Below are 12503 nucleotides of genomic sequence, written 5' to 3' on the forward strand. Positions count from 1 at the left end.
GTATGAAGAGGGGTTCAAATATCTTGAGTTTTAAGTTCGATATGCTAAACAAAATAGTGCACCTCGATTCTAAAACGTATCGTCAGTAAGATATATTTTGTATTTGCAAAATTCAGAACAGTTTGCTGGCAAACTTTATAAATATTGTGATAACAAAATGAGAGATTGGAAAGAATATTATCAAGATTCGCTAGGTACTTGGAATATTTGCTGTGCTGTTATTGTAGACTATAAATTCTTTCAAATTTTTTTCACAATTCTGATTGCATTCAATCATTTGAGGAGGCTTAATAACACCTGATACGGAGGGAGCTGCGTCCGGTGCGGTTTGGTCAATATCGTAATTGAGAACGTGTAGCTTGTGGCGTAACCGTTGCGAGTTTAGTGGGGTTTTGTTATGGCATACTCCGAGTATATATTGACAGGTCTTATCATGCACATCATTATCAGCAATGGCTACGCCAATTACAGCTAGAGCTGCATGTTGCCACAGCGATTCACATGACACGAAACCCAAAAACAATCAAAGCAAAAGGCCCTAATTGAGTTGATTGAACAATTTGTTTAAAGAGAATTTGATTTTTTTGTTTTGCATTTTATTACATACACATACGAGTATAGTATACAATTATTATTATTGGTTATTGTTATTAGAGCTAAACGCCGCGTGCAGTTGGTTTCATTTTCATCTGGTTTTCTTTTTGGTATCCGTTTATCATTTATCAGTTACAAGAGGCTATCAAAAATAGTGTAAAGTTCACAGTTTACAGTATATAGTGTATAGTTTAGTTTAGTACTGTTTACAGCTGCATTTAGGCGCACAAATTTATAAATATACATATTTAGAAAACACTAAATATAGGAGACAATTTACATACTACATTTAACAGGCCATCAATTAAGTGTTTTGAGGTAACAATAATAGTTTATAATAGCGCTTAACAATTGCCTTGCCAACTAAGCTTTACATACATATTATATAAGCTTACACATGAAAAAAATACGTTTTATAATCATCCAGTGCGTTCGATGTCCAAAAATAACCAGGACAGAATTTAGCAGGCATTTCTCATTTGCATTCGCTTATTTCCTGTTTTGTTGTTACTGTGCTTGTGCTTCTAGGTCTAAACGCTGAGATTACATAATGCCAGGAAACCGTTAGTAAAATCGTTAATGCGGCCACTTTAGGAGGCCAATCCGCGCTGTCGGCGCTTGACACGCGCGTATGGACCCACAGAGGGATCCATCACAAAATCGTACAGCACACGTGTCCAGCTGGTGTGCTGTGGCATCGTCTCGTAGAACTCCTTGGCGATGCGCTTCACCTCCGGCAGCCGAGAGCCAGGCACAGCCGGAAAATCGTGATGCTCATTGTGATAGCCCACATTGAAGGTGATCCAATTGAGTGGGCCATAATACGAGTACGTCTCAAATCCCTTGGCAAACATATAGTGCTCGGATATAAAATGCCCCGCCACCGGATGCAGTCCCATGGCTAGAATCGAGCCGAATATCAGATAGGCCATCGCCTTCCAGCCAATGAAATAGACGACGGCAGCATTGAATGTCAACTGGATGATCGTATTGATGATCTCCAGGCGTGTCGGTGGCTTTGGGTTGATCACCAGCGGACGGAAAATGTAGAAGAAGGGCTGCAGACACACCCACATGAATTTGCCAAAGGTTGTGTCGAACAATCGGGCCTCAAGTAGCGTTGGGATATCTGTATCAATCACCTCGTCGCCTTGATAGCTGCAAAAATCAAATAGAAAATAGGATTAGTTATAGACCAGACGATAATATAACTATTTATAGCTTCAGTTTATTATATAAACATATATATATTCGGTTAGGGTTCTTATTACTTTAGCTACCAAGGCCCAAAACTGAATTTATTTATACAGTCCTATACTTTTATTTTCACAAATAATGTATGCCAAAGACTTGTGAGTCTTACTTATTATTAATTTTTTTTATATGGTTATCTTAACAAAGATACAAATAAAAAAGTTTTAATGTTAGAACCTTTTGAAAAACATTACATATTTTATTTTCCCATAATTCCTGTCAATAAAAACTTTTTTGTTGATCCATCATAATACATAACATCAAAGCACACATTATACTTAAATTTCTACTTGTAAATTTGGTAATTGTTGAATTAAACTACATTTTCAATTGCAAGTTAAAAGCTCTGCTTGCCTTATCGCTAATATTGCCTCCATCAACAAGGTATTCGAGCAACTAATAGATTAGATAAATGCGATTCACTTATCATTAGCACCTGGGTCCCAAAGGTAGACACGCGTTAGCCAAATGAACCCGCGTTCTAGCCATGTGACTCAATTGCTGGCAATCTATACCGGGCAATGGGCAACAAGGTTAACGGATTTACAACCCGACAATAAATGTGACGAACAGACTTTTTGTGTCCTAATGTTATAAGTTAAAAATTCTTACACTATTTAACATGAATTGAGCATGTACAAATAACATGTTTCAGCCCGACACTGTTATTTCCCATTCACAAGAAGTATAGATAATGCTGATGATAAGAAGCTATTGCTCCAAATATTATAGCTGTTAGTCAAGGACAGAGATAGTGCTAGAGTTTGAGATAGAAAAAGATTTTTTTCCTATCTTTGGGCAAGTAAAAAGTACAATTTTCAATAGAAATCTAATAAATAATAAATTGTAAATAATATTTTGAAAGAAGTTAAATTGACGTTTAAATGTAGCAAGAAATACAAATTCAATTTCTCAATACAAATTAAATATGTGCAGGAATAAAACATACGAAAATATCCCACAAAAATGTAAACTATAAATTATGAATATTCAACATAAACGTGTTCAAAAATATTTATAATTAATAAAAACAATAACAATGTTGTACCCTTTCTATGTAAAAACAAGTAAGAAAGCTACAGTCGAGTGTACTCGACTGTGAGATACCCGCTACCCATTTTGAATAAAAAAAATATATTTCGCGGTATTTTTCTCAAAATATACCGAATATACTGCAAAAATACTAAAAATATACCAAATGGTATATGTGGTATATCGATATAGTACCGCATTCAAAATATACCATAGACGGCACAATATACCAGATTGTCTGCCAAAGCAACTAAGACCCCTAGTAAGTAGGCCTTTTTGCCCATACAAATGTATTTCTTTAATAACTTCGACAATTTTTATTTGATCGCAACCAAATTTTCAGGAATCATAACTACAAGAGTAAATATTGTATTCATCAAAATTCGCAACTCTAGCTTTAAAATTACGCTTGTGATTCGATTTTTTTGATTTGCGGGGGCGGAAGTGGGTGTGGAAAAAATTTGAAACAAACTTGATCTGCGTGCAAACATAACAAATGCTGTCGAAAAAATTATAGCTCTATCTCTTATAATCTCTGAGTCTCTCCAGTCTTTCATACGGACAGACGGACAGACACACAGACGGACATGGCTAGATCGTCTCGGCTGTTGACGCTGATCAAGAATATATATACTGTATAGGGTCGGAGATGCCTCCTTCTACCTGTTACATACATTTCCTGCCGGCACAAAGTTATAATACCCTTCTACCCTATAGGTAGCGGGTATAAAAAGTACCAATTTTGATGCAGGTGTACAAAATGTTGAAACTTCAAAGTAGAGGTGGGCACGGGCCGGGCTTTTTTTCGTGGCCCGCGGGCTTACACAGGCCCGGAGCGGGTTTGGGCGGGCCCGGGCCTTATAATTAAGATTCGTACGGGCTTCGTGCGGGCCCGGGCCTTAGAAAAAAGGCCCGGCCCGTAAAAACCCGAAATAGGCCCGTAAAAGCCCGAAGTAGGCCTGAAACAATTTTGATTTGATCGAATTAGAACTGCCATTTATCGCATTTTAATTGCTTATCGATGCTACTATTGATTTGGTTATACAATATTTTACTTGTTTGCACACCACTAATTAAAAATTGGCGGCCTATTGTGAAATTATCAAATCTGTGGGCCATGGTTTAAATGAAAAACGCACTAGGCTAAAAGCAAAAATGTAGAAAAAATTTTATTTTTGAATAAAAATATGAATTAATTTGTTTTTCATTAAATACATAACAATATTCAATATAAATACCTTAATAAATATATATATGTATATATAAATTACATGTCTTTTGAATTTCCTTATATGTGTAAATAAGTTTCGTGCCGGGCCGGGCCTTAGTGAAAAAGTTTTGTGTTCGGCCGGGCCGGGCCTCTCAAAAAAGAGTTTGTTTTCGTGCGGGCCCGGGCCTTAAAATACAGGCCCGCGCCCACCTCTACTTCAAAGTTAAGTTAGACTGCGATGGAAAATGTCAGACTAGTTAACAGAGCTTTAATTGAAGTAATCCGCAGCTCTATAAACTTTTGCACCTACACCTACGTGGCTAAGGTCACATTGTTTTGAGTGCCCACCATATTTTAAAGTGTACAACAAATGAATCAATTGCACTGTCATTAAAGTGGTATTCTAGGGGCACCGCTAAAGTGCCGGCAATTACCGCTATTTTCACACACACTCGATTGATAAGGCAAGCGTTTGTGAGTCAGCGCGATGGGGGAATCGTAAATAAAAACACTCTTGAAAATATATGTATAAGAACCGGCTACGTGACCAATTAGAAGAAATATTGAATTACGTATTTAGTGATATACATAAATATTGGGCTTATAAAGTTTTTAAGTAATCTTATCACAATTATACAAAACCAATATCGATGCTACACTAAATGCACAAAAAGCCCCACAAATGTTTCCTATTTGTTGTTGACTCATTTGGCTGGATTAAAATATATTAATGGGGGCCAAACACATGTACATAAATAATGTATGGGTTGGACTTTCCCAATGAACAATAATAATAAACTTCTAAACTAATCGAAGAGCAGCGAGACTTTTGTTAAGTGTTGCGAAGCGGCCCTAATAGGCAAAATTGAGAAACGAGGGGAGGCGAAAGAAATTTCATGGCTACGCCCCACATGCGACAAATACATGAGCAAAGATTTAATTTGTTGCTGTAAACACATACACACACTTCTATATATATTATACTGCCGGCACACGTAGCGCCAAGCGTGTGAGTGTGTGTATATGTAAATATGTGTACCCACAATAACGTCATCAAATCAACAGTCAGGCAGCCAGCCGATAGTCTATTGTCAACTTACCGATGATGCTCGAGATGATATTTTTTAAACGATATGCTCATCGGCAGTCCTATGGGCAGATTGCAAATGAAGCCCAAGATCCGATTATGCATGGGGCGGCTGTGGCCGAAGGCAAGATTATGCGATATTTCGTGCACGGCCAACATGAGTGAATGATTCAGAATGCCGCCAAAGCAATAGGCCAACACTAACAGCCAGGGCCACGACAAGTCCTTGACAATGAACAACGCCAGTATTTGGGTCAACACCATTGCGCCGGCTATCCATTTAAAGTTCGGATCATGACCAAACAGTTTCTTGATTTGTGGATATTTCTCGAGAATAATTTTGCGACGTGAGGCATGCGGTTCTTCCGTATAAACCCATTCGAAGTCGGTGCGCGACACTTTTTGTCCCATTTTAATATTTGTATTGCTCTCTTGCTCTTGTTGTTGTGGTTACACTATTAATTAGAACTGATTGTTGAATATTATACTCGAATGTGACGGCTTAAACACAGTGCTTTGGCATTATCGACCGAATTGAAAAAACAATAGAAAAGTTTTCAGACAATTCGCGGCGGCAACGCGACAACAACGAAGTGAAAAACTTAAATGAAGCCGCACCAGCAGCAACAACACACTCACACGGCACCCACACCAATGCAGTGTTGGGCAATGACGCTACAATCAGGGCTGTTCTTTCTGTAGTCATCGATAATATATCAGCTGACGCATTCAACTTTGGGGTTGCCATATGTCGAAAATGATTCAGTCAGAACTGGAATTGATACTCATTTTTTCCAGTGTAATGTTACGAATTCTAATTGGAGGGTGCCAAACACGAATTTTAAATATTTTTATAACATTCACTGTAAAGGCGAAAAAAAAATATTTTAACAGCATATATTTAAACAAACTATTTAAAATATTGCCTTTTTCTAAATATACCGAATATACCATATAACATATAACTATAAGACATTTACATAGTCTGCACTTGTAAGTAAAATAAATAAAACTGAAGTAAACACATATTTAATAATAAATTGTATGCTGACTGCACATAGACGATGACTCCCATCTTCCATGTAAAATTCGTTAGAGTAAGTTTTAACATATACGGTCACGCTGATATCCACACCCTTTTGTCAAAAGCCCCGATTATCGAATTCTTGGAACCGCAGGTGCAACGAGATTATTTACATCAGCAACAGAGCTACCTGCTGGCAAAATGAATACACAAAGCAGCTGCGTTTTGTTCGCCATTTTATACAATAATTTATAATTGTTGTGTTCAGTAGTCTGTAATACATTATGCAAATTTCGTATTCAAATAATTTCATTTAAAGATAAGACTCAAAATGACGGATGCTGCGTGATTCAGACACCAAGCTGCTAAATCTGTGTTTATGCACCAATGTTTCTGCTGTGGTGGCGGCGGCAATGAAGATGTGCTGCAAATGCGTGCCGTTAGGGTGACAGTGATGACGACACCTGGCTGACAACGGATCAGCGATCAGCTGCTGCTTCTGATCTCTTGCAATTTTTAGTTTGTATGGTGTCTGTGTGTTGTTATTATATTTAAACATAAAATTGTGTACATATAGTTTTTTTTTTCTTTTTTGTATTGTTTTTAATATTTTTATCAATAGTTCTAGAAAAGGCTAAAACAATATGGATGTTGTGGTTGTTGTTGTTTTCGCACACACAAATATCGAAAGATGGTCTTCGTGTTTGTGTTTCCCCGTTTTAGCGTTTAATGTTTAGATTTGTTGTTTGTTGCTTGTTGACGACGCAGTTTTTATTCTTCTTGATGTTTACAGCTGTTCTTCAATTGGTTGGATATTGATTGGGTTTCTTTAGGAAGAGGTTAAAGCGCCAACCAGCCAGCCCGGCTGATGTTGCTGCTAAGGCTGATGATGGTATTTGACTGGTTGGTTGCTTGTAAAAATGTTGTTGATTTCTTCTGCCTTACTGCTGCTGTTGTTGTTGCTGTTATTGTTGCTCCTGCTGCTGTTTGTATTGGGTTGTTTGAATAAATATATATTTAACGTGATTTAGTTCTTAGTTGTTCTTATGTTGTGTGTTTAAATAGATTTTGCGCTATTTGTTCGCAAAACTCTTTGCTGTTGTAGGTAGCGCTCACTCACTTTTTTCTTGTTTTATTTTCTTGTATTAAATTTCTTTTTTTTTTTTTGCTCAACAAATATTTAAATCAAATCGGCAATATTAGCAGGCATTTCCTCAATAGTAGTGTGGTAGAATTGTTCAATATCCTTCAGGATTCGTCGATCATCATCTGTGATGAAGTTGATCGCAACACCCTTGCGACCGAAACGACCACCGCGACCGATTCTATAAAAAAATGAGAAATTAGTTTCGCTCAATTATAATGAATAGTTTTCGCTTTGTGGCTTACCTATGAATATAGTTCTCGCGATTCGAAGGCAGATCGTAGTTGATAACCAACGACACCTGCTGCACATCGATACCACGCGCCAGTAAATCAGTTGTGATTAGCACACGGGAAGAGCCCGAACGGAATTGCTTCATGATCACCTCACGATCACGCTGCTCCATGTCGCCGTGCATGGCCGACACAGTGAAGTTGTGGTTGGACATCTCCTGGGTCAGTTGATCGACCTAAAAAGTGAAAAGCATTTCGATTAGTACTTATTAATTATTTAGTTGTTGAATTATTATTTTTGTATTACTCATTAAGCCGTCATGTATTGGGTTTAACTCAACAGATTAAAGCAAAGGTAAAATAAATACCAGTTGCCTTCTGTAGCTATTTCTAATAATTGTTTCAATTTAAATTTATGTTCAAGAACCTTAAAGTTTCACTATATTACATATGATGGATATCAAATACTCGGTTGCAATGAATATCGCATTACATACAAATCACAAAGAATAACTTTACAATAATGAACATGATTTATAGTTCATAACTGTAGTTTTTTTAATTATTAATGTTTCTAACAAGTATTTCCCCGGAATTATATTATTTAACTGGTTCTACGAAGCACAGCACGCTTCAAGACTTTGCACCTAGTTTAGACCGCAAGTTTAACTAGCTCATAAAGTCGACCCACTTACAACTGTATTCAAAATACATGAAATATGACCGCTCGTAAAGCAGAACAAAGTTGAAAGCTTACCTTGCGACGAGTGTTGCAGAAGATAACCGACTGGGTAATAGACAGCGTATCGTACAGATCGCACAGTGTGCCCAACTTCCAGGTTTCCTGCTTGACGTTAACATAGAACTGCTTGATACCTTCCAGTGTCAACTCCTCCTTCTTGACCAGGATGCTGACGGGCTCACGCATAAAGCAACGGCTCACCTCAAGCACATCTGGGGGCATGGTGGCAGACAGCAAAATGACCTGCACATCTGGGGGCAACATCTTGAACACATCCTGGATTTGATCCTTGAAGCCGCGCGACAACATCTCATCGGCCTCATCGAGGACGAACAGCTTAATGTGCTGCGTGCGCAACACCTTGCGGTTGATCATGTCATAGACACGACCGGGAGTGCCAACCACAACGTGGCAACCGGACTCCAGAATGCGGGCATCTTCGCGCACATTGGTGCCACCAATGCAGGCATGCGAGTGCACCTTCATGTACTCTCCAAGTGCCATCACCACACGCTGGATTTGAGTGGCCAACTCGCGAGTGGGGGCCAGGATCAAGGCCTGGCATTCACGAATGGACGTATCGATTTGCTGAAGGATAGCAATCGAGAAGGTGGCAGTCTTGCCAGTACCTATAAAAATATGAAATCAATAACACCATGTAAAAAACTGCTGTTTTCGAAAGCTAAGCAAAAATAAAGTGTCGAAGGAGGGGGAGAAGAGATAATGTAAATAAAATAATGACTCACAACTATGAAATGATGCATAAGCATTTGAAAGAAATTGAGTCTTGGCTTCTGCTTGCGCAAAATAACGCATTTTTTTCTTTCATATAAATTGAATTATGTGAATATGATGAATTAATGCTATGAATGTTTTTGGTTACCTAATAAATTGAAATAAACAATCTTAAAGTTTAATAATGGTGAAACAAATAACTGCTACAAACACAAGAAATCAATAAACATTTGAAAAACTGTCTGGAACTGCGTAAAAATATATAATCTGAATGTTATTCTATATAAATCGTTGAGTCAATTGTTTGGAATGCACTATGAACAAAGAAGACACTTGGTGTCAACTTACGAAATTACTTCGTAAATTAAAAATTTTACTAGCACAATAACAGAAAACACATTTGATTGATCTATGCACAATAGATTTAACAAAAGCAATATCAATATTACCCAATCACATTAAAATATATTACATTTAATGATATAACTAGATGTGCGATATTATATCATAATAATAAGCAAAATAGCTGCTATTTACAATTCTTGCATTTCTTTCTTTTGCTCCCTTGTTCTACTTTAGCATTGCGAAGAGAGTAAAAACGCGCTAAATGCCGATCACTAGAAAAAGTGGCGCGCAAGCGTGTTGCCGCTCAATTCAGTTTGAGCACTCTCTTTTGGGAGAGAGCTAACGCAAGCGAGAGAGCAACGCAAGAATGAGAAGAAAAAACAGAAGCAGGCAGCTGAGTCACTCAGTTATCGTCATCCACTTACACATACAAATGCAAGCGCTGCGACCCCCCAACAAATATGTGCGTATTATATTATACACTTTCTCAATTGAAGCGAAATTTCTTTTGTTGATTTTGCATACTCGCAGCAGAAAGAAATTACTCACCGGACTGAGCCTGGGCAATGACATCGCGACCCTTGACGCAAGGAATGATGGCGCGCTGTTGGATAGCCGATGGCTTCTCGAAACCGTAGCCATAGATGCCGCGCAGCAGCTCCTCGCGCAAATTCATGTCATCGAAGTTATCGTAAACCTCATGCCAGGTCGACTCGATGACGCCCTCGGGGTCCATGCCAGCGGGACCATCTTGAGCTATTTCAGTTCGATCATCCCTGTAAAGAAAAAGAAAATACAATAAAACACGTAAATCACAGTGAAATTGCTTAAATTTTCTTTGCTATGCTTTTTTCACTTTTTTTTTTTTTGGTTATGGCGAATCTGCGCTTGGCAACCAAGACAGCACAAAACGACGACAAAAACGGAGTGAGAAGAGAAAAGCGGCGTAATTGAGAGCACAAAACTGCAGCTGCGGCGGTGAACACACAACACACATACACTTACATTATCAACAATAAAAAATTGACTAGTTAAATTTGTATACTGAATTTCGACGGCTTAAGCACCGTTCAGTTAAACAATTTCTATGTTTAGAGTTGTTCAAAAAAATTTTAATGAAAATTTCTTTCTTTTTTTTTTTTCTTTTTTCAGAGTGCACACAAACGTGTTTTGTTGTGCGTGCTGCTCTGCGGTATTTTCACGTATGCCGAGCAGTTTTGCGATTGCCAACCCAAGTGTGAGGTTTCAACGACGAACCACTAGGCGGCCTTTTGAGCGTCTCGTCATTGACATAAAATACAACGAGTGCGAAAGAGTCAACTAGTTTGTCTGTCAATGTCAGTGGTTGCTACCATGCGAGTAAGACATGTGTGTGAGCAGTAGCAAGCTACTATCATTTTCTACTGCAGTGTTGCATGTGCCGTAGTAGTTGGAAAATAGTAGTAGATGGCAGGCAAAAAAGAACAAAATTTAGTGGAAAAAATAAGCCGACCGTCAGGCAAATTTAAGGCGTGTTGTGTTTCAACCACTTGCACTTTGAGCAAGAGCGAATGAGTGTTAAAAGAAAATGAGAGAGGGCGCGTAATAGCACAACCACCAAATGAGTTGACAAATTCATAGAATTCCCCGAACTCGGGAAATTTCTATAGCCATACGATGTACACATGTATGTACATACATATATATGTATGTAGAATAGTGGCGTTGGCATTGAAGTGCTATACGTAGTCGTTGTCCATTTCAACGTCCAGTCAGCGACCATGAGTCAAAGGCGTGAGATTGTGTGCGTAGATGTGTGTGTGTGCCTCTGAGAGAGAGCAATTTTTATTTTTGCAATGATTTCATTATTGCTCGCTGTTATGACAAATATTCAATGGAAGGCAACAAACTCGCTTTAAACTCATCGGATGTCTTATTTTCTTTGTTATTTATTACAGCTGGCAAGTCTCAGCACAAAGTATTAAATATTTGACCCAACACATACAACTCACATGCACACACACACGCACCCATACACTTAACAGCATTACGTTCTCTCTCGTCGTTCATTTTCTCTCACTCTCAATTTGTCTCTCTCGTTGACAGGGGCTGTCATTCGTGCCGCAACGTCCGCCGTCGTGTAAAAATGTTCTTTTTTGTTCGTTTTGTGTTTCACATTTTTGGTTATATTTTCAATTGCAAATTTGAATGTTATTGATCACTAAACCTGGCCTAATTTTGCCGGCAAAACTTAGCAAACGAGTTAATGAATCTGTCAATCACTTATTATGAATTAAATCGTTGAATAATACTAACATTTTCTGATTATTATTTGGCACTTTTTATACACGTGCTGCTGATTGTTAAAACCAAGCAAAAGAGGCTCCATCTTGCAAAACTTTTAGAGAGGGACCGCAAGTGGAATATTAAAATATACTAATTTGCTCAGAAGCTATAAGAAATATACCACTTCCGCAATAACTTGTTTGGTCACACGGGAATAGTGATGGGGGTAATTTGAAAGGTTATATTCTTTATTAAGTCTTTTTGAAATATATTCAATATAATTATATAAACAAAAACGAAATTTTGATTATTTTGCAACTGTAAATTGGGTTTTAGAATATACCGGAAATTCGTTTTAAAAAGCATACATGGTCACACTTGGATGTATATATAAAAAGAAAGCCATTTATTGAAGTTTTTAAATTATTTGGATTTTTACAAAAATAGTTATTCATTTCAATACTCGCTTCAGTACATTTTGGATAACTTTCGTAAAGCAGTTACTTTGCATAGGAAATAATTTCACAGAAATAATTGATTCAATCAGTAATAGAGTCTATTCATAAAGATAACATTTTCGTAGTTGGAATATTTATCGAGTATCGCGCATAATAAAAAAACTAATCAGAATTTTAACTGATCGATTACAGTTTATTATCGATAACTTTTGTCAATGTGGGTAGCTTTCTGACTGATAAAGAAAAATCTATTTCAAAGTATTTTATAACGATACTTAAAATCGTATATTTATTTTTCGATTTATTGCAGAAATGAATATATATTCGTAAGCAACTTTACAACATAATTCATTTTTGAAACATTGATCTATTTTAAAAAT

General features: G+C 37.4%; 2 protein-coding genes across 5 annotated transcripts; both read right to left on the minus strand.

The window, feature by feature from the left end:
- Window positions 1-580: 580 nt before the first annotated feature.
- LOC117563248 (sphingolipid delta(4)-desaturase DES1) lies at window positions 581-5830 on the minus strand. The gene is made up of 2 exons (XM_034241461.2): window positions 5191-5830; window positions 581-1752 (listed from the first exon to the last, which is right to left on the minus strand). The coding sequence occupies exons 1-2, from the start codon at window positions 5586-5588 to the stop codon at window positions 1185-1187; spliced, it is 966 nt and encodes a 321-aa protein (XP_034097352.1). The 5' UTR covers window positions 5589-5830; the 3' UTR covers window positions 581-1184.
- Window positions 5831-6778: 948 nt separating this feature from the next.
- On the minus strand, window positions 6779-11796 carry LOC117563247 (eukaryotic initiation factor 4A). Of its 4 annotated transcripts, none has more exons than XR_007954572.1 (6): window positions 11696-11796; window positions 9950-10176; window positions 8336-8949; window positions 7591-7814; window positions 7322-7526; window positions 6779-7181 (listed from the first exon to the last, which is right to left on the minus strand). XR_007954572.1 is itself a non-coding variant. In XM_034241459.2 (5 exons), coding segments are annotated over exons 1-5 (1212 nt in total). In that variant the 5' UTR covers window positions 11698-11796; the 3' UTR covers window positions 6779-7381. The 4 variants fall into 4 exon arrangements, 2 of the variants coding, with proteins under 2 accessions (XP_034097350.1, XP_034097351.1); XR_007954571.1 differs by having other exon boundaries at window positions 6779-7184; XM_034241459.2 differs by having other exon boundaries at window positions 6779-7526.
- Window positions 11797-12503: the final 707 nt, after the last annotated feature.

The sequence above is a fragment of the Drosophila albomicans genome, chromosome 2L (assembly GCF_009650485.2).
Source record: "Drosophila albomicans strain 15112-1751.03 chromosome 2L, ASM965048v2, whole genome shotgun sequence".
Taxonomy (NCBI): Eukaryota; Metazoa; Arthropoda; class Insecta; order Diptera; family Drosophilidae; genus Drosophila; species Drosophila albomicans.